Source organism: Electrona antarctica, assembly GCF_951216825.1.
Source record: "Electrona antarctica genome assembly, chromosome: 19".
Classification (NCBI taxonomy): Eukaryota; Metazoa; Chordata; class Actinopteri; order Myctophiformes; family Myctophidae; genus Electrona; species Electrona antarctica.
The window spans coordinates 19,098,227-19,123,920 of NC_136800.1; the positions used below are offsets into that span (position 1 = coordinate 19,098,227).

The window sequence follows — 25,694 nt, forward strand, 5'->3', positions numbered from 1 at the left end:
GCACGCACGCACGCACATGTATGAGGGGACAAGGAATCCCCCAGTGCTCAAGGTACAACCTTCCTCATTCACTACTACTACTATCACGCACACACACACGCACGCAAACTATTCACAACTATTAATGGTAACATACACACTTCCGCTGCCACTCTACTACTAACACCACTGTAATGCAATGAGTCATCAATCACACACGCGCACACTCGTTCGCACACACACCCCCGAGGAAACGCTAGCTTGGCGTCTGGCTCAGCTAGCGCTGTGGTTTTGGCAGCATGCCAAGCCTAGGGTCAACTCTCTGTGAATGGAACTGTGTGCGTGAGTTTGGGTGGGTGAGTGTGTGTGTGCGCGCACACGAGCAGCTTTGTGTGTCAGAGGGTGTGTGGGTGGGTGGGGGTAACCCGTCAGCAGCTGGCTAGCAGAGAAAAGTTGGCTAGTGGCTCTTGTGTGTGTGCATGTGTAAGTTTGTGTGTGTGTGCATGTGTAAGTTTGTGTGTGTGTGCATGTGTACGTTTGTGTGTGTGTGTATACTGGCACAGGGACGGCCTTTCTTTAGAACAAGACTTCTAAACAAAGCATAGAAGACACACAGTATGTGAAAGAAAATGGCTGTGTGTGTGTGTGTGTGTGTGTGTGTGTGTCTGTCTGTACCAGACAGAGTCATACAAGAACTCTAGTCTCTTCTTACAACTAGATCCACACCGTCCAAACTGGTGTGTGCCTGTACAGTATTTCTAAGTGTGTGTGTGTGTGTGTGTGTGTGTGTGACTGTCTGTACCAGACAGAGTCATACAAGAACTCTAGTCTCTTCTTACAACTGGATCCACACCGTCCAAACTGGTGTGTGCCTGTACAGTATTTCTAAGTGTGTGTGTGTGTGTGTGTGTGTGTGTGTGTGTGTGTGTGTGTGTGTGTGTGTAATCAGCTTAGAGTGGGCTGTGCAGCAGCTAATCAGGTGATGTAAACTCTGCTTTGGGGCATGAGCATGCACTTTTTGTGCCGTGTGTATGCGTGTGTGTGTGTGTGCGTGCTCACCTGTTTCTTGGTAATACGTGTGTTCATGATTTTCTCCACCACTGGTCCCTCACAGTCAGCCACATCCTGGAAACAAGTGCACGTCAGACTAGGGCTGCACAAAGATCTGGATTTTAAGTTTCACAATCATTTAATTGCAAAACTTGGCAATTCAAATAATTAATTTGTTCAGCTGCTGTATCTGACTCCTTGTCTACATTACACACAGGTTACTATCCAGAGCACAGTACAACTCATCATCTCATGGATCAGACTCACAGAAGGCCATTACAATATATAACATTTATATAGATATGGACTAATAAGCACAATGGACAATAAAAGGTATCAATACATCTTTTTCCACCCAATATTATAATCGTTAACCATGATTAAGCAGCACAATCTGGATGATCATTTTAACTATAATCGTGCAGCCCGGGATCAGACATCTGGATTATTTCATAGAGCCGGTCTCTGATTTGATGCGACCCCCAAGCCGCACACCAAACCAGCTCATTGTCAAAGTTGTGTAATTAAGCAATAACTCACTCCAGGCCGTGCTATATTGGGATTAAAGGATATCACAGCTATGGGGCGTTGTTCAGCCCGATGCTAAACTTTTGTGAGTCCTGTCATGAGTTATTGCTTTTATAAAATGGTTACCAAATATAGTTGAACTTTATTTTTTACAAGAAAGTAGGTCCCTTTGACTGCCTGTACAAACAAGGTGACCGTTATGCAATGTTTACATTTAGATTTTTTTTTCTGCATCGCTCCATAGTTAGACTTACACAGTGGCTGAAGTTAGCCCTAATTGTTTAGTAACTTTTTTTTCTTTTTTTAAAAAAAAAACTCACTCCGGAGTGATAGAACTGTACCAAGGCAAATGACCTCATATCCGTGGCATATGATATTATATCACAGCCATTATCAACCTAACAGTTTGTATGTTTTGAGCTACCAGTTTAACTTTCAATCGATTACTGAGTGAGGTCCAGTGCCTGCCTTCACCTGTACTTGTGAGGAAGAGGAGGGGGACTTGGGCGTTGTCGAGTCGTCCCCGCTGTCGTCTTCTTCCGAGATCCTGAACTCCACGTCCTCGGTGTACCTCTTCCTCTTGACCTGACGGCTGGAACGTCGCTTCTGAAGGAGCGAGGGCAGGAAAGGCAGAAGAGGAGGATGGACGGAATAAAGAAAAGCACGAGAATTGAGGATTTGATTTATTTTGTCAAATATATACAGTGTATTATAAAAAAAAAAAAAAAAACATTGTTACATTCCATTCTGTAACTGGTGCCAGTTCATTGCTAGTGCTCGATTCCACTCAGATTCATGATTTGGGAAAATAACTAAAAGGGGCACTTCATGGTAGAAGAGCACGGTTAGAAAAGGAAGTGGATGGTATAGGCATACTGAATGTTGTAGAGCACATTATGTTTATACAGTATGTCGGGGAGCGGTTCGTTACCCTAAAGAGGACTATCAGTTTGTTCCTAGCGCACACACCACTCCTGCACAGACCACACACACAGAAAACCGGCCTATTTTTAACCTGCCCAGTAGCAGCCCAAACACCACAGGCTACAATCATCCTATTGCACCCTGAGTGGGAGAGGCGGTGGCCAACTATTACCATCTGAAGTGCTAAACCACTGCTGTGTCACAGAGAGAATAAATGCAAGAGGGGGAGAGAGAGAGCGCTACCACGTTATGGGTATCTGTCATTCATTGTACTTTACACCCCCCCTGTCCTCTGCCTGTAGGAGTAATGGTTAGGGGTGGAAGATAAAATTGATTCATAGATTAATCGCAATGCGGCAGGATTATTAATCGACTGACAAATGTCGAAAATCACATGGAGTCAGTGGCCTAATTGAACTGGATGACGATACCACTTCTTGGCTGATGTGACCAAATTGCCTGTGTAGCCCTACACGAACGAACATTGTATGTTGGTACGGTACAGAATTCATATATTTTCTTTAAAGAAAGCTGCTTCATGTTTGTTTGTAGCGTAATAAAAGATAATGGAAGTAAATTAATCAGATTTTATTATGGATCATGGGAAAGCTTTTATTACTCACACAGTGAGGGGGAATATCGACAGTGTATTGGAATCAAGCTGCACCGGTAATCGATGTATAATGGAATCGTAGCCCTCTGAATCGGAATCGAATGGTCAGGTACCTAGTGATTTCCACCCCTAGTAAAGGTGTTTTTAAGAGAGATTTGTACTTCGTAGAGTGCTAGTGTTGCACACTGTGTGTGTGTGTGTAAATAAATATATATATATATATATATATATATATATATATATATATATATATATATATATATATATATGGGCTCTATATATATATATATATATATATCTCTCTGTCTAGAACGCAAAGAGGTGTGAATCAAAATGTTTCACAATGTGGTGACGGAGGCCACAAGGGGAAGTGCTGTCAGCTGTTTACCTCTACTACTACCTCACAGACTGAATAGTACACCACACACACTTCATATAGATCCTATATACATGGGACTGAAGGAGTTACCAAGAGCTCTTATATAGCACCTGTTACAATGCTTTTAAAAAAAAGGTCTCCAGTGTCAACTTATTGTCTGGGGCTGGTAGAACAGGTTGTATTACAGAAACTTGGCAGCGCAGCAGTGTATGTGAGAGAGAGAGAGTGTGCGTGTGTGTGTGTGTGTGTGTGTGTGTGTGTGTGTGTGTGTGTTTGGTCTGTCAACAGCTGTGGTTTACAACACCAACAGCCTTCCAGGCATAAATGCTCATGGTCATCTATACAGGTGGTATACACGACGCAAGGGTGTGATCGTATAGGCTGATAGAAGTGCACATCAGACATACGTACGACAGCATTTCGGACCTTGGGTTTAACGGAGCCGAGCAGGTGACCCTGAATTCCGATGCGATGTGCGCGTTCCGTGAGTGAGAGAGAGACAGAGAGAGAGTTAAGTGTAGAAGTGAGATTTTACCTGGACACCATCATCGTCATCATCTTCGGGGGCAGAAGGGGGCGGAGACTTGACTTCCACTTCTTCGGCGACTGGCGGCTCCCTCTTCCGCTTGACGTCCTTTTTACTGACGCTGGCCCCACCTTCTAACTCAGCCTTCTTGCTGCTAGAGAGAGGAGAGCGAGAGGGAGACTTAATCATTGAACAGCATCATTTAAAACGAAGACTGAGCCCTTAAGGCAAATACTTCTATCACCTAGAGACGAGAGCAGGACAGTAGAGGGGAGCAGGAAGACGAACAGAGTAAAGGAACGGCGAACACAGAAAAGGAGAGTTTAGGAGGAGCAAACTCCACATAGTTCGTTGGTACCTTAGTTCCAAACAACCACGCATCCTTGATTCCTAGTGTTAGAACCCTAAATCCTAGCCAGATGGAAGGGCCCGGGCTGACTAAAGAACCTCAAACATTCACTCCCGAGAGCCGCTCCGCACATGTGCTGGAGTGGCTGTGGGTTAAAGTCTAGTGCCTTGCCCGTAGAAAGACTTTGCCGCTGCCGCAACCTTTCTTAAACACTCGCTCACATCCTTCCCCACACATATCTTCATCTATATGGATGGCTGGAAGATGAGGGGACAGACTTGAGGAATCGGTCCCATTAGTAGGCAGGTCACTTTTTTGGTGTAGTTCATGCCAATGCAATGTTTTCTAGAACACTGAAAACTATTCTTCTGTGACAGTGTGTCCGTGGGTGTGCGTGTCCGTGGCGGGCATATGTCCTAGGGCGGTAGCCATGTTTGATTTACCCATTTTAGAAATCATTAGGCTGCCTCGGGCTCTGGTACACAGGGGGTTAATATCATGAAAGACTGAGAAAGGGGGAGTGGGAAGAGAGGAAAAGAGGGAGAGAGGGGGGGGGGGGGGGGGAGGGCAGTGAGAGAGAGAGGTGGAGGAGGGAGGGGTTGAGTGGGCCCCAAGGCTCTCTCTAATCTCTGGCATGGAGAGACGGAGAGGAGCTGGCTGTGTGTGCATGTGTGCGTGTGTGCGTGCGTGCAAAACAGAGAGGAAAGTGAGAGGACACACAGCACCCCTTTGCTTGCTCTCTCTCCTCTCCCTCCCTCTCTCTCTCTCCCTCTCTCACACAGTCTCTCTCTCCTTCTCTCCAACTCTTTCTCCTTCAATGTCTCTCGCCCTCTGCCTGCCTCTCTCTCTCTCTTTGGGGCCCCTCTCCTTTCATCCTAACGCCAAGAGCAATCACCATCTCCGTGGTAACGGCTGGTCATGTGACCTGCACCTGTTCCTCTGGCTGGTCGCCACACGCTGGAGCCATCTGGCTGCAAGAGCGAGCGCAAACACACACACACACGGACGCATGCAGACACACAGACACACGGACACACACTGTGGAATCACACACTTCTTTCCACTTTGCTGCCTTTCCCTCTTCTTTCATCTTTTCGCCTCCCTCTCACTCTCTCTCCATCACGGTTGCTGTACAGTTTTTCGTTGATACATTACTCCATCTCTCCAACATCCATCACTCTCTCTGCACATCACTCCATCTCTCTCTCCGCCCATCATTCCATCCTTACGTCCTTCGCTCCATCTAAACCCACCCCCACCCCTCACTGAGTCATGAGGAACAGCACACTGGGATCTCTGGAAGTTTGAGGAGCGGAGGAGGGAGGACAACTGGTGAATCTCCCCCTCTGATAATCCCCTTTTCAAATTTCAGTCGCATCGTGTTGTGAGCTTGAAGATCTGCTATTTTGGCTAATCGTTTTGTGTAGAGTGAAATGAGATCAAAATGTGCTCTTTACAGGTCCATTTTATATAAGTATAGAGGGTTTAAGTAGTACTGAATATGTAGCTCAACAAAAGCTTCATTCTAGTGTATGGCAGAGAGGACAATCTCACTATAAATACAATCTGATTAATATTGTGAGCATTTACCATCACGATAAACGATAATAACGATTATCGTCCCATCCGCCGTCTTATTTGATTTTACAATTAAAAAAGAAAGAATTGTATGGTCCAAGAAGACGGACACAGACTAAGCCGCTGTTCCACTGCACAGAAATGGTGGTCCACAATACAAAACCCATATACACAGAACCGCTGTTCCACTGCACAGAACTGGTGGTCCACAATACAAAACCAATATACACAGAACCGCTGTTCCACTGCACAGAACTGGTGCTCCACAATACAAAACCCATATACACAGAACCGGTGTTCCACTTTACAGAACCTTTGTTCAATAATATGGAACCAGTGTTCCGCTGTACAGAACCAGCATTATGTGGCCGTTACTGAGCCAGTGTTCCATTTTGTAGAATGGTCTTCCACTCAAGCCCCCAGAACCGAGGGGGAGAACTGAAGCGCGATGGACATGCTGGCCGATCACGGATTGATTGAAATCCTGTATGTGGAATAATCCCTTGAGAGGAATCATCTCGTTTTCAAGGGGGTCTACACATTACAAAATGCATAGGTTTTCTTTTTTTCATATAGACAGACAGACAAAAAATAAAACATACAAGAATACAACCGGCAGCAAAACACAGTACTTAAGTGGATCATTGGTTACCTAATAGACGTGTTAATGATATATTATTATGATTAGTCAAAGCATGAACAGGTAGTCTCAAGGTTGAGAGGACAGCGCAGTTTTAAACAACCTAAAATAAGTTATTGACCGAATATGAACAGGTATTCCAGTCAGTCTTTAAACAAAGGATTTTTTGCCAACTGAATTGGTTACCCTTGTTGGAACTTTAAAATAAATCTGTGCACAATGTCTCAGTTGGTGTTGAGAGGTGTAGGGCCGGGTCCATATACCGTTTTAGATACCGTGGATAGTTAAAATGTTACATTTGAAAATAAACTGCTGCTGTTGTCTTACTGTGGGAGATTGAGATCAAATTGAGATTTTCATACAGGATGCAGTGATGAGTCATATGGACAATCAAGAACAAATCTACATGAACGGTTATAAATTGTATTAAGAGGATGAAGATTGGTTTTGTTTGCAGTTTGATACACAGGTACTGCAGCGCATCACAGCTGGGACCAGACACATGAACGAGCCAAAACTCTTTCGTCCAATGGGCTCGACTCACAAGCTTGTGCACGGAAGTGAGACTACTGCGCATGAGAGACGACGCAAAATGCGCCACACAGGCCCTAAATATAGGTGCCGCCCATCCAACTTGTCCAACCCAGAAAGAGGGCCGAAAAGGGAGAATGTGCTGGGTGAGCAACTCCATAGTTTGAGTAGAACTCTATGGTTCTACTCTACGGAACCTGCGCTCCACTGTGCAGAACCAGCGTTCCACTTAGGGATCCGGACCTGGTGTAACTGCATCCGACATTGTGTAACCGGGATCGCTTCCATCACACATGGAATAGTTTCCAGAACCAGTTTATCACACGGTCATAGTGTATATGCTATACGAATACGATACTGGTGGTTCTCAAACCTTTTTAATAACAAGGACCACCATAAGTACCAGAGTTACAGAACTGTACAGTCCAGTGGGACCCCCTCATGTAACCCAGAGGGTCCCTGCACCTCACTTTGAGAACCACTACAGTAATATCTGTATGCAATACTGTACGTACTGATTTAATTCATGATAAATTATAATGAAGGCCAAAGTTCTGTCAAAGTAGGTTAGATTTAACCATTTATTGCAACAAATGGAATAGAGTTAAACTTGCTGTTAATGGCTCCGCTCTGGGAGATGTTCCCTGAATGTTGTCATTGAACATTAAGTAAAACCCCCATAGGGATACAATAGTAATACACCAGTAAGACGCCCTGATGGCGAGAAGAAACATTGCCCTTGCATGCACGCATCCGCCTGGGTGACGGAAGACTTCTGGGCGAGTGCTGGCGCTTTGGCATGGGAGGTCAGATCAACATATGGAATGAATTCTGTACTGGCCATATATGGAGCGTGTCAGCTGAGCTCCATATATGGAGATAAGGGTGGCAACGGGTGCAGTGTGGTGAGTGTACAGGGTTTGATGAGGTCAAATGAGGCCAGTTGAGGTCAAATCCATTCATGGAGTGCGTCTGACTGAATGACAGGTTTTAGCCTATGGTCGCAATAAGCAATACATTGACATTTAGCTTGAATCAGCAGACAAATTCACAAGTATTTGAGCCTATGCCAGACTCTTGAGCCTATGCCAGACTCTGATCAAAAGGTGGAGGCTGGGGTGGTGGAGGTAAGCTTTGCCAGCAGCAGCAGCAGTGTCTGTGAAGCAATGGAAGCAGAGCTCTAGTGTAACAGAGATCCGTATTTAAACGGACCGCCTTGTTGAGGGAATGAGGTGTGATTGGTGACTTGGCTGATGGAAAGCAATCGGCTAACTGACGTGTCCTGCATGAACTAACGTTATACTTCATTCATATTTCAAAAATGTATTAATCATTGAAGGAAAGAAGAGAAATTAATCTTGAAAGCGTATACATTTTTTAAACGCAAATCTTCTCTTCTGGGGGTCAGCTGGCCAAATGCATATAAATTCGGGGGTTTCCTGGCACGTTTCAGTACTACTGAAGGCTTTCTTTAAATATTAAAATCGGCTTCTTGTCTTAAATTGGGTTTAATAGTGAATTGTTCGGAAGCGGAATTGTTAAAATCCCAAATGATCCCGACCCTGTGGTTCCACTGTTTGGTAGAGGTAGAGATGAGGGTCTGCTGTGGCAGTGGGGTGGACAAACTGTCTCTCACTCTCGGCTGTATTCTCCTGGGCTTATCGGCTGGCATTTACACATGCTAGCCAGCTGTGGAGTGCGCCGCGCATGCGCTGGGCCGGTGCTCGTCGCACGAACGAGGGGGGGGGGGGGGGGTTGCGGGGGAGGGGGCATAAATCAGAAGGTCGTAAGGAGGAGGAGGGAGCAGAAGGAAGAGGAGAGAGGAAGGGAGGATGAGGAGAATTAAAAAAAATGAGTAGGAAGAGGAGAGGACAGAGGGGGAGGGGTCTATAGGACACCTGCTGCCACGATGAGTCATACTCAGCTGGACCACACACACACACACACACACCACCCCCCCCCCCCCCCCCCCCCCCCCTGGCAACAAGAGCGCAACGCCAGTGGCCAGAAGGTAACAGTCTCACACACAGATTGACAGTCTCTGTGTGTTTAAAAAGCAGTGCTCTCCGAGGGTTAACACGTGGTATGGGCTGTATTTGCACACACACACACACGGCAAGGTGGCTGCATGCATGTGTGACTGCTATGTGTGTGTACTGCAAACAAATCAACCCCACACACACACACGCTCATGGAAGGGTGTGGCTGCTACGCAGGAGATGGGCTATTTATAGATGTGCTTCCACTGAGAGATAGACAGAAAGATGGAGAGGGTAGGGGGGGTAGAGAGAGGAGAGGAATCAGGAAAGATGCAGAGAGAACAAGGTCAAAGTGGGAAGGAGAGGTAAGCAGCAGGCTAGACGTGAAGACCACCTGATCTCTCTCACACACACACACACACACACACACACACACACACACACACACACACACACACACACACACACACACACACACACACACACACACACACACACACACACACACACACACACACACACGCACACGCGCACACGCACACGCACACGCACACGCACACACACACACACACACACACACACACACACACACGCACACGCACACGCGCGCACACGCACGAGACATTTTGGCCGATATCTATATCCGATATAATGAATTGCTGTTATGGCCGATAACCTATATTACCGATGTCGATATGATCATAAAATGTATATGTATATTTCATTCTGAAATAGTAACAGGGTGTCTGCACTGCAGGCTTAGGCAAGTCAGATTTAACTTAAAGCGCAAATAACATGGATTTTAAAACTGCTTTTAATATTTAATATCATATTGTCTATGTCCCTCAAAGTTATTTCTAATGGTTTTGAGCCTCAATCACTACTCTGATATAACCAGTCCTTGTCATTTCTTTATGGACTTTGAAAGCAGTTTTACCACAATGTCCTGAGGTGGTGGGGGTACTGATATGCAGATTATTTAATATTTGAGTCATTATAATACTGATGCTAGATAAAACCAGGCTTGTTTCCATTCCATGCCAGCTTGGAAAATCAACAATGGTGGACATTGTAAACAAAGTGGAAATGCAAATTTGGAACTGAAGACTGAAGAAGAGGAGGAACTAGAAAAAGTGCCCTTCTGGGCACAGGTCTCCACCAGGAGGATAGGACTGTGTGAGAGGTTTGGCAAAATGTTAAGAATTAATATAAACATGTTTTTGAGGCATTTTGTTCCAAAAATGTGTTTTGCAAAAATCAACCTGTTGGTGGCGCTATAACAGGCCAATGTGAAAAGGGTGGGATATATTCCTCAGCCTAGTAAGAAAATGTGTGAAAGATTTCACGTAAATTGCATGCTGCGTTCATGATTTGAGGCTTTTGTTCAAAACGGGGCAATCTTGCAAACTGTGAAAGTAAATATCGGACAGATCCGACATGAGCACATGACCATAGAGATAGTGTGTAACGATTTGTTTACAAAAGTCGGCCTCCTGGTGGCGCTCTAAAAGGCAAATGCGGAAAATGCAGGTCAACGGTTTGTCCTTGGCCTCTAGGGAGTGTGCATGCAACGTTTCACGCAGATCGGTGCAGTTTTAGGTAAAAAATGTGAAAAGCTGCCATGGTGGCGCTATAACAGGCCGTTCTGGAAAATGTGGGGCAGAGGTTCATCGTTGGCATCCAGGGAGTGTGTGTGCGCAAAGTTTGGCATCGACCGGGTTAACGGTGCCGGAGATTAGCTGGTAACAGACGGACGGAAGGACGGACACACACACACACACGGACACACACACGGACGGAGTGCAAAACATACTCTCTCCCCATGCCTTTGGCCTGGTGGAGACAATTATACAAAGTACGGTGACATTGATGACATCACGATGAGGACAAAATCAGTTGAGCTGTTCCTGAGAGCAATTTCCATTAAAGCACCCATATGATGTGAAAGCCTGATTGTTCAAAATTGGTTATTTGTGGGGATAGAAAACGCATATGGGAGCCACAAAAACACAGAAATGGAAAAAGTTGAATTTTATGTTATAGGTCAACTTTATATTTAATATTGTGAGCTTGTAGATCTGTTCAAGCTGTTACTTTGGGCTTGTTAATCTGTTAAAACAGACGGTCTGATTGATTAATCAAACTGATGCCGATTAATCTAAAAACTAAAAACGGCCGATTCTGATGTTTTTGCAGATTAATCTCCCAGCACACGCACGCACGCACGCACGCACGCACGCACGCACGCACGCAGAAACCACCAGTGCTGAATCTTCCGATTTATTTTTGCTCTTTGTGTTCATCCATTAAAACTTTTAGAGAGCTTCAGCAGATGTGTGAAACATATTCAGGTGGTTTACTGACAGGGCTGAGACTCTACTTGAGCAGATAAACACCCACAATCCATCCCTCTCTCCTGCTCTTCTGTTCTCTGTGAAGGCTTGGCCAAGACAGTTCCCCCCCACCCCCAAGTCCTCTTAAAAAATGTCACGATAAATATTTGAGTATCCGTCTGTGTGATATTTGACTTGTTGCAAAAACTGTTGACAAATCTAGCACACCCTAGCACAGACTCTTTTCAAATGGGGGGTCCGTGGCCAAATACATATCAATTTGGGGGTCTTTCACATGAAAATGTGAAAACAACCAATAACTAACGCAATGTTATTAAGTGTCAACTATTTTCCAAAGCATACCATAGTTTGTTTGATTTTCGAGGCAGCTATTGGATTCCATTCATTTCAGTAGAGTATGAAAATGAACTTGTAGAGACTTGAAATATGCTCAAGATAGGCAATACAACACCCTGAAACTTCTGCTTCTTTTACTTTTGTGCGTTTTTATCCAGTTGAAAGTGCAGAAAGATTTGAAAAGTCAAATAGTTAGTCCTCAGAGAAAATATTATTTTACTAAATTAAATTTAAAAGTGCACGACTTCCAGTCAACGTCAATATTGACCGGAAAAGCAGAGAATCTTAAGGTCATCAACACCCCCCAAATCTAGCAACTGATGTCACAATCAGTGATGTTATGTACCATATAGTCAGGGGCCAAGCATGCAACACCACTGCTATTGTTTTATCCATTAACAATTATAAACTGTCCACCAGCTTTATATTCGTGTTGAATGAGGGGGACTACAATCGGAACCCGGACCACTAGTTTGGTTGAATTACGAGAAGATAAATTGTTTCATGGTCAAAATTCCTCCGTTGTGTGTGCATGATAAAACATGTTTGTTTTAGTTTCCGACAGTCTTCGGGCTCTGTTATAGACGCTTGTGCGAATGTTATTACATTATTATGTGTCACAGATGCCAGCGGGTGGGTATTCCTCGTTTTCAGACCAACACTTTGCTAATTAGCACGCGACCAGAAAGAGCAGACCTGTGCTCATTAGTGAAATCAGCTGTGTGGTGTGTTGGCTTGGTATGAAAACATGAACATGAAATCACCATGGCACAAAAGAGACAGTCCGACTCCATACCCAGCGCTGTACAGATTCACTGTTATCACCATGGCACAAAAGAGACAGTCCATACCCAGCGCTGTACAGATTCACTGTTATCACCATGGCACAAAAGAGACAGTCCATACCCAGCGCTGTACAGATTCACTGTTATCACCATGGCACAAAAGAGACAGTCCATACCCAGCGCTGTACAGATTCACTGTTATCACCATGGCACAAAAGAGACAGTCCATACCCAGCGCTGTACAGATTCACTGTTATCACCATGGCACAAAAGAGACAGTCCATACCCAGCGCTGTACAGATTCACTGTTATCACCATGGCACAAAAGAGACAGTCCATACCCAGCGCTGTACAGATTCACTGTTATCACCATGGCACAAAAGAGACAGTCCATACCCAGCGCTGTACAGATTCACTGTTATCACCATGGCACAAAAGAGACAGTCCATACCCAGCGCTGTACAGAGAGACAGTCCATACCCAGCGCTGTACAGAGAGACAGTCCATACCCAGTGCTGTACAGAGAGACAGTCCATACCCAGTGCTGTACAGAGAGACAGTCCATACCCAGTGCTGTACAGAGAGACAGTCCATACCCAGCGCTGTACAGAGAGACAGTCCATACCCAGTGCTGTACAGAGAGACAGTCCATACCCAGTGCTGTACAGAGAGACAGTCCATACCCAGCGCTGTACAGAGAGACAGTCCATACCCAGTGCTGTACAGAGAGACAGTCCATACCCAGTGCTGTACAGAGAGACAGTCCATACCCAGTGCTGTACAGAGAGACAGTCCATACCCAGTGCTGTACAGAGAGACAGTCCATACCCAGTGCTGTACAGAGAGACAGTCCATACCCAGCGCTGTACAAAAGAGACAGTCCATACCCAGTGCTGTACAGAGAGACAGTCCATACCCAGTGCTGTACAGAGAGACAGTCCATACCCAGCGCTATACAAAAGAGACAGTCCATACCCAGCGCTGTACAAAAGTTCTATATAGTAGTCCTGAGACGGACATCTGATGTGGTGGTTGGTTTTCTGATGCCTGTAAATGCTTATCAATTATAAGTGATGACCACTTCAATGGAACTTTTTCTCCCCTCCTAAATAGTCGATATTACCATCCATCCCATGGAAATACTCTGTCACTGCCAACCTCTATTGTTTTGGGGAGGGTGTACTAGACCAGGGTTCTCAACCTGTGGGTCGCGACCCCTCGGGGGGGTACCACATTTTTGTGGGGTCCCCAGATGATTAAAAAAAAAGAAAAAAGGTTGTTTTTTTTTGCAACTGAATGGCCGGATAATGGAAATTGAGTTACAGTTATAGTACACATGCATACACTTTCCTTAATGATTATATCTGGTTTCAGTATGATGTATTTTCTCTATTATTAAGGTTATTGCAGCGGTCAATTTGTATTGGGGGTGGGGAGAGGGGCAGGGCTGGGGTCGCGAGACATGGCCAAAGCATTTCCAGGGGTCCCCAGCCAAAAACGTTGAGAACCCCTGTACTAGACCACTGTTTCCCAAACAATGTGTCGGGATCCATTTGTGGGTCAATGGCAATTTCTATGGGTTACGACCCGATAGATATAGATATATATATATAAGTTTGGGAGCCACTGCTGTAGACAACCTGACTACAAACACTGGGTCGGGACCAAATTGTGGGTCGCAGACACATTTATGGGTCCCTCTATTTATTTATTTTTATATATATTATTTCAAAATATTTTCAAAAAAACATTAAAAAGATCTCGGTAATTTCATGAAGAAATCAAAGAAAAATCAAATAAATTCCATAAATAACAAATGTTTAAGTAGTAGTGAAAATAGCCGATCAATAGATAATTATAGATCTGCCAATTTCACTAGTTTGGGTCGCGGTTCGCGGGCAAACTTCTAATTAATTGTTTTGGTCTTGACAGCCAAAACATTGGGGAACCTCTGGTGTAGAAAGACAACCTTGTGTCTCCTCCAATACACGTGTCGTGGAACCAGAGGTCCACAGAGGACTTTCACATGGAGTGTGTAACGCATGCAGAGGAACACAGCACCAAGTTCTTCTCCATGCTGAACGGGCAGGAGAGACCTGACCAACCTGAGCAGATACTAGTGCAGTAGTGACAGAACAGCCTCCCCTGCCAGCTTCCAATCGCGCGAACACGACCAATTGCGTTCGTAGCCTGGCCGGAGGCACCGGCGTCGAGGGTTTGAAACTCCAGTCTCAGCAGGGGTGGGCAGGAACATTAGCCCTGCTCCACGCGGACACCCCGCAAAAGGAACATTCTGGCCTGATCTGGGACCAGTAGTGATGAACTCAGGACTGCGGTTTCTCCTCTCCACCCCAGAGACAGACAGCTTAGTCATATTATAAGTCTACCCCTCTGGTGCAGTGCTCTCTTTTCAAGAAGCCACATCTATTTTAAAAAAAAACTTTTCATGTTCAAAGATGGCATGGGGAAGGAAAAGAGGGCTGGGAAGAAGAGAGCAACATGTAAACTCCACCCCAGAAAGGAGAAAAAGACAGTAGAGGGAAAAGGGGGAGAGAGGAGAACGGAGAAGAATAAACAAGAGGTAGTTCAAAGTGATTGGAGTAGTCCACCATTTTAGAGTAGAGCAGTGAATGACCGGCAGCCATTATTATGCTAAATTAACCTGGGAGCTCAGAGCCTCCTCGCAAGATGGAGGGACGCCTGACAACAGATAAGAGCTAGTTTACCAACACACACACAGGAGGGGCTGGGAATTGACCCACCACCCCCACCCCGAACACACGCTTCCTCTGCCTCACACACACACACACACTTGTCTTGTGGCTAAAGAGTGGTCAGCAGCATGGCCCTCATTATCATTAGACGCCATTTTCTGCCACAAAGATTACTATGGACCCCTCCCCCAACACACACGGAGCCCACCCCCTTGCTGCCACACACACTCCCCTCCCCCCGCCTCTTACTCCAGCGGCCAGCAGACACACGCGCACGCACACACACCTCCCCCAGCCCTGACCCCTGCCTGCTGGCTAGGCTCCTCCCTCTTCCTGAGGATAAAAGGAGCTGAGGAGAGGGGGGGGGGGGAGAGAGGTGGGGGCTGGCCTCTGACACATTCCTCAGTCAGATCAAGTTTCCACCTCCACAATGAAGCCACCGCTCTGAATCCCTCGCTGCTCCGTCTTTCTATCTCTGCCTCCCTCTTTTTGTCTCTCACTCTGTCTGTTCTCTCACACACACACACACACACACACACACACACACACACACACACACACACACACACACACACACACACACACACACACACACACACACACACACACACACACACACACACACACACACACACACACACACACACACACACACACACACACACACACACACACACACACACACACACACACACACACACACACACACACACACACACACACACACACACACACACAGCTAGGCCATGTGCGTGTGTGTATTGTGCGCGTGACAAAGAGAGAGAGGCAGTGATCAACCTTGGAAGTGAGACCATAGGAGGAGAAGCACAGGAAGGAGCCGGCAAGTGGTGCCCGGACAAGCAGAGAAGCGCAACAAGGACAGCGCGCGAGAGCAAGAAGTAAGCAGAGTGCGAGCAAGACTTGAATAGTATAGAAGATCACTTCATTGTCACTGTCCCATGCAGAGCTGTCACCTATGCAACACTGTAACACATCAGAGAGACCAGTTGAGCTGCAGCGCAGTACCGATTCAATGCGTTGCTCAAAGGCACCTTGGTAGAGTTGCGTGGCAGTAGGTGTGCAACGGTTAATGGTACTAATGGATTTAATCGATTATAAAGAATGATAATACATTTTGAAATAATCGATTTTCAAAAACATCGAATGTAACTTGTGTGTAATCACATCGTGCAAATGCAACGCTAGAACCACCACTGTGGAGCTTTAATCGAGTGTGCGTTCTCAATTTTGTTATTGTTTGTTACACCTTCCTGTCTGGAGAGACCTAACCGGTGACCTTTGAGTAACTGGTCGGCCAACCTGCCACCCCAGGGAGGGGTAGCATCTTAAAAAGAGGATTAAACCTGTTCCATCCACCTACACACAATACCATGCGACGGCAAGACCTGTGCCCCAGGAAAAGCTTTCTGCTGTTCACCATCTATGGGGGAGATGGAACCCAGAGCCTTCTGTCTACTTCATGCCTCAATAAGCCCAGTGATCTCTCACACACACACACACACACGTCAGTCTCTATGCAGCGGGGTGTTACACAGCTTAGGGGTCTTGACCCCACTGGTTCCACCTGGTTGGTCAAATGAGTGATGGGCACTGCGTGTCTGACTGAGGGTCCGTGCACGTGCGTGCGTGCCTGTATACACATAGGGCTGCAACCATTTTTACTACTTTTTATACATTAACCGATTATATTATTAAAATTGATCATTTGTAATAGATGAAATCAACTAATTTGTGAGTTCTATACTTTTCCGCTGTTCTATGGCCAACGTACCCAGAGCCGAGTACCCATAATCACACAGGTTCTGAGAGGGCCAGAGTGGTATGGTGAACTTGGTGGTACCACAGAGCGCATCAGTTCAGTGGTTCAGCTATAGCATTCTGAGTGGTAGAAAAGAACAATAAAGCACGCACATCCACTCACTAAAAACCAGGTGCCAGGCCGAGGTCAGAATCCATGAAGAGAAGTAAGGTAAACCGCATGCACACTGGATCATGCTCCAAAAGTCTGATAAAGAGCCCATAGGTAAAAGAACCAAATAAAACACTTTGAATCATTCTGAGTGGTACCACGGCTTCAATCTAGATCTCTGTAAACACGGACCGCACTCAGGACCAATTGTTTCAGGATCGTTTCCCAAATATGGACTCAGATGCAGATGTCAGAACATCATTGTGATGTCAGTACATGCCCATATATGGAGTTCTTTGTCAGGCATGCCCAAATATGGAGTCTATGCAGATGTCAGAACATAATTGTGATGTCAGAACAGGCCAGCTCCATATATGGAGATATAGCGGTGATCAGGTCCAGAGCCCGGGCAGAGGCTTTTATGCCGTTTCTGGACAACGGTGTATCTGACGGACTCGACACCGGGCACTGCACTCCCTGTGGTGGTGTGGAACGTGTGTCGAATTTGAAGTCGGTGGGGCGAACGGTTCTCGAATTACGTGGATTACAGACGCATGTACAGACGCACGTACAGAGACCACTGGGTGTGGTCCATGATTACAGATCAACACATTCATATTCTTTCCACCTTAATTGTGTTAGACCTACCAATCAATAAATGCAGACATTTTACAGAAATCAATGCATATGTCCATGCATATGTTATGCTTCATACTGTAAATGTTCTGTGTGTTGGAAGTGTGTGGTCATATTGGCCATTCTGGTGTTCCCCGCAATTGTTTGGCCACACTGAAAATGGAAACTGTAGCTCCCGACTTTCCTGACTTTGCGAGAGGTTATAATTGTGCGAGCCGTTCCTCTTGGAAAGAGGCCTTTCCCATATTCACAGGACCTGCTGCAAACCCATTAGAATTGTGGGGCTGCCATTTTCTAATGAACAAGAAAGACTAAATGCCTTGTCCTGCTAGTAGTAGTATTTCACTTCAACTACATCTGCACAGCTAACTAACTGGCAAACAGACTGTAAGGCTAAGACAAAAGTGGGCTCTCATTAGCAAGTAATGTAGTTTGTTTCACTGCTGCCAAAAGACCAAGTGAGGGTGAAATCACACACACACACACACACACATAAACTGAACAAATTAGCGAGTGACAGTGGTGCACACAGTTAAAATATTTTGTCACACCATCACAAAAGAATGGCCTCAAAATGTGACTCCCAGGAAAGATTCTGTTGATGAATACAAATATTTTTGTAGGCCGCTCCTATTAAAGTTTTCCACATCCGTTACTCCTGCCTGGCTGGCATTTCATTCTGAGGTCTATTTTGTTTTTACACTGCTTCGGTCTGCAGCAGAGTAGAATAAGTAGAAGAGGAGTGGCCCCTACCTGGTTTTCTTGGGGGTCTTGGTCTTGGGTGTGGAGCTCTTTGCCTTCTTCTCCTTGGGCTCCTTGGGTTCTTTGGGGGTTTTGGGCGTTTTGGGCGTCTTAGGCGCCTTGGGTTCCTTCGGCTCCTTGCCCTCCTTGCCCTCCACCTTCTCCTTTGGTTTCTTCTTTCGCTTCTTCTTCTCCTCTGCCAGCGGCGGCGAGGTTCCCTCTGCTGCGCTGCCGGTCACCTGATCACCTATGTCACTTCCTGCTCCCAGGGCCTCCGGCTTTCTGTCCGACTTGCCGTCCTCTCCTGCCACCTTGCAACCCGCCTCCACGGCTCCCTCCTCTTCCGTCGCCTTGGGTTTCTTCTTCTTCTTCTTCTTTTTTGGCTTGGTCTCCCGGTCGCCGGGCTGCTCCGCACTGACAGGCTGGCCGTTGGCGCTAGCGGCGACCAGCGGCCTATCGGGGACTGTCGCCGAGGCGTCACCTGACATGTCCGAGGGGGAATGCTGGGAGAGAGAGAGAGGGAAAGGACAAAGGACAGAGAGAGAGACAGAGAGGGATGGGGGGGTGGGGGGAATCAGTTAAATTGATAATGTATTCTTAACTGTAAAAAAATAACGAGTGGAAACAAGAGTGTGGAAAACATAGAAGGTAGTCTTTCATTGGCCATCTCACTGATCATCTCCACACTAGCTAAGTCCTGTTATGTAGCTAAGTACTGTTATGTACGACTTTAATGTCCCAGATTTCAGCGACATTTAAAGCAAATTTTCAAATACAAGTTTTATATGGCACAATCTGAAGGGTTTTTTTCACCCAAGACATGGTTTGCGACTCCCTGTAGATATGGGTTGCCTTGCCACCCTGCATCCCCAGCAGGCTCGCCTGTGACAGGATGCAGGGCTGACACCTCCTCTCTCTCTCCCTCTCCCCAGCAGGCCAACTCTCTCAGTTCTCTCCTCCTCTCTCCTCCCCAGTAGGCACTCCATGACAGGAAACTGGTTACCAGCTGTTGGGAGGCTCTCCAGCTGCCTCCCCGCTCCTCTCCTCTCCTCACTCCACCCCTCCTCCAGCTGCCTCTGCTCTCCTCTTTCCTTTGGCTACTGCTTCTCTCTTTCCTTTCCTCTCCTCTTCTCCATCACCCCCCCCCCCCCCCTCTTTCTCCTGCTCCATTTTCCTCCCCCCCCCCCCCCCCCCCCAACTCTCTCCAGCTGCTCAGACTCCCAGTGGCAGATGGGAAATCAGGCATCATGACACGAATAAATTATCTCCATACTTCAAAACGCGCAGGGAGGGAGGGAGGGAGGCAGGCAGTGTGTGTATATCTGTGTAGCGTGTGAGGGAGCATGCCTACTGGTGTGTGTGCGTGCATGTACAGTGCGTGTGCGTGTGCGTGTGTGTGTGTCAAAAGAGAGTAAACTGTGCAGTGGGTGTGTGTGCGCATCAGCAAGTTTACCGCAAAATGCCAAGGCAGCAGCTCCCCCTCTGTGTATTTACTCACAGACACACACCACACACACACACACACACACACACACACACACACACACACACTCCCATGACGCCTTAGCCTGGCTACATCCCAAGCATCACCCTTAAGAGAAGAAAACAGGTAAGAGTTCGGAGTCGGACAAGGGAGCGGAAGAATCGGAGAGGAAAAAGGGTGTGTTCATACATTCTCTCCGAAGAGCCAATTCTCGTTGTTTGGAAATTCAGAGTATCGTTCCCATTCGGACATTCAGTATACTGCTCAACAGGAGCGCTCAGAGGCTCGAACACCAGACACTCTAGCTGCAGGGATGCTTTGTCTGAGTGTCCAAAAAGTTTCCATTCTAAAAATGTGTTTGAGATGTAGAGATTGTATTGGGCAAGTTACTTTGGATAAGTAATTACAAATGGTTTGTTACTACTTCCATCAGTAATTCATTATTATAATTATTACTACCTGAGAAAAGAGTAAAGTAATAACTTTTGAAATACCACAAATGATCATGATAAGTGGAGATGCAGCATAGGAAAATTACATTTCCTGTTTACTAGCATCTCTGTTCCTATAGCCCATGAGGGGAGTCAAACTAAACTTCCCAGCTTCTCCAACGGGTGCCGACCAAACGTGTAGGTGATGTTGAATTGTGTAATGAAATCAGCACTCATTTTAACTCACACACCAAGGAACCTACAAATGGGTGCTTTGTGGAATTACGTTTGACCTAATCCCCATTCGACAAGATGTTGCAGACAAGATGTAGCAGACAAGTCTTGAGCCAGAACTCTCTGCGGGTGTATGTAAATATGTGCCCCAAATCAGGATTGCATGTGTTAGACTGATCTGACCGAAGAAAACAATCTGGACTGCACAGCATTAAAAAAAGATATCGCATGGACTAATGCAGCAGATTAAAACAAATAATAAACCCATTAATTTGGATTAAAGATTGCAATAGAAGGCACACTAGCCTGCCCATGGTAATTAAAGTAACGGATTTGATTAATAATTACTATTCAAATTCAAAAATGTTTTTTTTAAAAGATATTTTTAGGGCCTTTTTGCCTTTATTGATAGATTACAGTAGTTTGACAGGAAAGGGGGAGAGAGATGGCGGGGGAAGACACGCAGCAAAGGTTGGTGGGATCGGGACTCGAACCCGCGACACGCTGTCAGGTTGGATTACCAGCCTAGGTGCCTCGACCACTCGGCCGTCCCAGGCCATATATTTATTTTAATATGTGTAATTTGTCATATCTGCCCTGTGCGACTTGTGTTTACGAAGCCTAACAGCCAAACAGAAATGCTGTGATTATTCCACAGCAAGGCATCAGAGTGGTTGTTTCACAAACACACCCAAAGAGAACAGAGACGCAGAGTGGAGCCAGAGGTGATGCGTTATCAGTGGAAAGTCAACCTGCTCCAGAATTTCAATGGAGCACGCCGCGCGCGTGCACACACACACACACACACACACACACACACACACACACACACACACACACACACACACACACACACACACACACACACACACACACACACACACACACACACACACACACACACACACACACACACACACACACACACACACACACACACACACACACACACACACACACACACACACACACACACACACACACACACACACACACACACACACACACACACACACACACACACACACACACACACACACACACACACACACACACACACACAACTACTGCAAGGTCAAGCATCACACATACCTGCACATACGTACGCTGACACATGTGTAAATCGAGCTATAAAGACAGCAAAACTTGTAGGATGCGCATGTGGAGTGAGGCAGAAATGTGCAAGCGAGCGAGGAAGGAAGGAATAGAAAGCAAGAGATGCTGTGCTAACAGATAAATGTGTCCTCGTGCCAAGCCTCCCAGATAATCAATCACACCAATGACAATGGAGCCACACACACACACGCACACGCACACGCACACGCAAACTAGCATGCAAAAGCATGGAGCAGCACAGTACCCTGTGTAAATGTCTGAAATAGAAGTGCAATGCAAAATGACGACCTATGCAGGACAGGAGAGGACCGGTTTCTATTCAGTAATCAACTTTTCTCTTATCTTTTCCTCTTGGCTTACAATAAAATAAAGAAATCTGAGGGTGTCTGTCTCAGCGTTGTAGACTGTTAGGTAGCGTGCATGAGGTACGTATAAGCCCTTCATGGGTTTCTTTTCACACCTGCACATATTTCTCTGTATTGATGTTACCTTTTAGTACTGTTTTTTATTGTGCAAATAAAACTAAACTAAACAAACTAAACCTGCTCCACCCAATACGTAAGCTATCTAGTTACGTTCTTAGCTTACGCATGTTTCTTGATAAATGCATTTTACATATGTGATGTATTCCCATGTTTTTGTTCTTGCTTAATGTAAGTCGCTCTGGATTAAGAGCGTCTGCTAAACGCCTAAATTGTAATTGTAATTGTATCAAGGTAGTATTGTCAATGTGAAACCACTCAGTTGTGGTACTCACATCAATGTCTTGACCAACGAACACTCCGTACATGATCTAATGGAGACAATAGATATGTCCTCTGTGTGTGCTGGAACACAAGAGGAAGGGGCAAACTACATTATGATAGTGTGAAGTGGCTGGAAGTTAGCAATTAGGCTATATAACAATGTATGAAAACTGCTGCCGAGGGCACACGTGTGGCCCACTTTAGTACCCCTGCGGACAACAGCGATTAGTCCATAAAACAAACCTATATGGCATGTTAACAATAGCGAAAGCGCAGCAGCAATGTCGGCTATGCTAAACTCCAGCAGCACTCTTTGGTTACACAAGTTGAGCCTGGTCTTTCTTGACCCAGAAGGGGGACCGCTGGTTGTAGGAACCATGTCCATTTTTTAGGGCAGGCTGTAGTTAAGTTTAGAGGTGATTTTGCAGACGCAGGCTAAAAAAAAAAATCTTACTCGCTCACACATGCGCTCACGCGCGCACGCACGCACGCACGCACGCACGCACACACACACACACACACGCGTATACATCCCAGTGGTGTAGCTGCCTGGCTAATGTGACAGGCTGAGAGAAGCTCAACGGTGTTGAGTTTCATCTCTCACAGGACGGAGGGGGAGAATGGGGGAGGGAGGACGTATGGGGATGAAATGTTCCTCGTTCAGCTACAGGAGAGTGTAAGAAAACAGAAGGGTATGGAGGGATGGATGGAGGATGGATGGATAGATAGATGACAGGTCCGAGGAAACACGGTGGGGAGGAGGAAAGGTTAATGTTGTAAATGGGGATATTGAACTGTCCCAGAGGAGACCGAGACAGAGGAGATGGTGATGGCATCCCAATACCAGCTTTCAACATTTTCTTTGTCTGTCCATGCATTCGTATTCCTCCGGTTTACCCACCATCATCTTTTAACCCCCCTACGTATTGCCTCTCTCGGGTTACAGATGGCTACAGAAACTGTAGGTCAGTGAAGTCCTTTTGAGATCTAAGGGATGATGTGGTCCAAAATGAATTTGAGCTTCAGGCCCGACTCTCTACACCCAACAGTGGCTAGGGACAATGGCCCAGATACTGAGCCATACGAGTCAGTCAGCCAGTCTGATGAAGGGTGTTTAGTTCTAAACATCACAGCAACTTCTGGTGCAATATAGCATCTGTATTACTGGATCACTACAATGTGCGAGTGTTTATTTTTTAAATATTTTCCTGCACCGATAGTCGCTCTGTACCTGCACAATTTTGGGTTTGGGTTTTTCTGCACAAGTCATCTTCAGTGCCCACATAGGAATATAGGAACACATGTGCCATGGCCCTTGAGAAATAAACAACAATGCAACAATCTTTGAACCAGAGTTCAGAGGCTGTCATGCTGTATCAAGACATTGCATAAAATAACACTAATGAATCGTACTTCAGAAGAAGAGACAGACCTCAGATATTCAGGAGATTCTGGGGAGGTCCGTCTGAACTCGGGATTACCCTTTGGTTCCTCCCACTGTGACCTAGCTAATCCCTGTCCATATGGGCCCCAACTACAAATATAACTCATCTTTTGTTTCCAGTGGTTCCTGGATAATGTTTGAAGGATCAAGGTGAGAACTCATTACGCCAGTGTTGCAGATTGTCCTGGGATGCAATACTGTCCACAAGAATCCACATTATTCTTTTTAAATTGTTGTAAAAACATTGAAAAGATAATCATAACACCACGGGCGCCGCCATGTTACGCAGCCCCAGACCAAAGACAGAGCAGAACAGTGCAACGCAGCAGAACAGTGGAACTCTCTGTCATGACATGAGCAGACCTGATTGAATGGGTAACAGTAACACATCCGAGTCCGAGTCATTGTACCCGCAGACTACCGGACCTCCGCGGGGACCCCCGGGAGGACTACCGGACCTCCACAGACCGCAGCGGGGACCCCACGTGCCGAAAAGTGTTTTTCTGAGCTTGTAGATCTGAACATTTGGCTAAAAACGGCCATTGTGCTGGTACCGTCTAATGACAAGAGACTTTAACCCGGTCAATGCCAAATTTTGCACACACTCCCTAGATGCCAACGATTAACCTCTGCCCCACATTTTCCAGAACGGCCTGTAATAGCGCCACCAGGAGGCAGACTTTTGAAAAACACATTTTTTGACATTACTCCTCCAGATTCTGTCCAAATCCGCAAATCGTTACACACTATTGCTATAGTCATGTGTTCAAGAAGGATCTGTCCGATATTTCATATTCCATCCAAATTGGCCAACATTGGCTTTCAAAGTTTGCAGGATTGGCCCTTTTGAACAAGCAGCCTCAAATCATGAACGCAGCGTGCTATTTACGTGAAATCTTTCAAGCACTTTCCTACTAGGCTGAGGAATACATCCAACCCTTTTCACATTGGCCTGTTATAGCGCCACCAACAGGTGGATTTTTGCAAAACACATTTTTGCAACAGAATGCCTCAAATCATCCAATTGCCATCAAAGGCATAAGAACAAATGGCACCCTTTTCACATTGGCCTATTATAGCGCCACCAGGAGGCCACAACCTGACCTGCACTGGTGGAGACCTGTGCCCCGAGGGGCACTTTATCTAGTATATTTTGGTGCCATCTTTTTTTTTTAAAACATTATATTCTGTTCTGTATGCATATAATTCTTTGCAAATGTTAAAGATTTAGAATTGTGTTTAGTTCCTTCAGATACATTTTATACATGAATATAAAATGTGAGTTAACTGCTGCAATTTGTAAAAAGAAAAAGACAAAATATGACTCCTAACATCATTGAAGTGGGACTCATTAAATATCCCTGGGACCCATCTAAAAGGTCCCGTGACCCATTACATTGAAAAGCTATTTACATCACTGATTACGCTGAGAAAAATGGGCAATACACATGGCAGGTATTATTAAAACAACGGACGCGCCAGCATATTTCAAAATATAGGCGCTAGAGTGCCAGCAGATATGGCAGATTTGACTCTGAAAGGTTCCCTTCGGTTCCCTTTCTGAGCCGTAATCAAGGAAGTGAACTGCAGCGCGCATGCACAAACAGCAAGGAGTACGGTGCAGAAGGAGAGGCCAACAAAACAAATACGATTTTTGTTTTGTTTTAT

The 25,694-nt window shown here is 45.8% G+C and overlaps 1 protein-coding gene across 3 annotated transcripts in view; it reads right to left on the reverse strand.

Moving 5' to 3' along the window:
- chd7 (chromodomain helicase DNA binding protein 7) overlaps positions 1-25,694 on the reverse strand; it is a 108,517-nt gene that overhangs the window by 41,546 nt on the left and 41,277 nt on the right. For 2 of the 3 annotated variants that reach the window (XM_079488757.1, XM_079488756.1), the window contains exons 4-7: positions 18,585-19,075; positions 4,009-4,153; positions 2,032-2,163; positions 1,039-1,104 (exon numbers count right to left, since the gene is read on the reverse strand). In XM_079488757.1, the coding sequence (XP_079344883.1) occupies positions 1,039-1,104; positions 2,032-2,163; positions 4,009-4,153; positions 18,585-19,075 (834 nt within the window). The remainder of the gene's footprint in view (positions 1-1,038; positions 1,105-2,031; positions 2,164-4,008; positions 4,154-18,584; positions 19,076-25,694) is intronic. The other variant, XM_079488758.1, reaches the window with a different exon arrangement.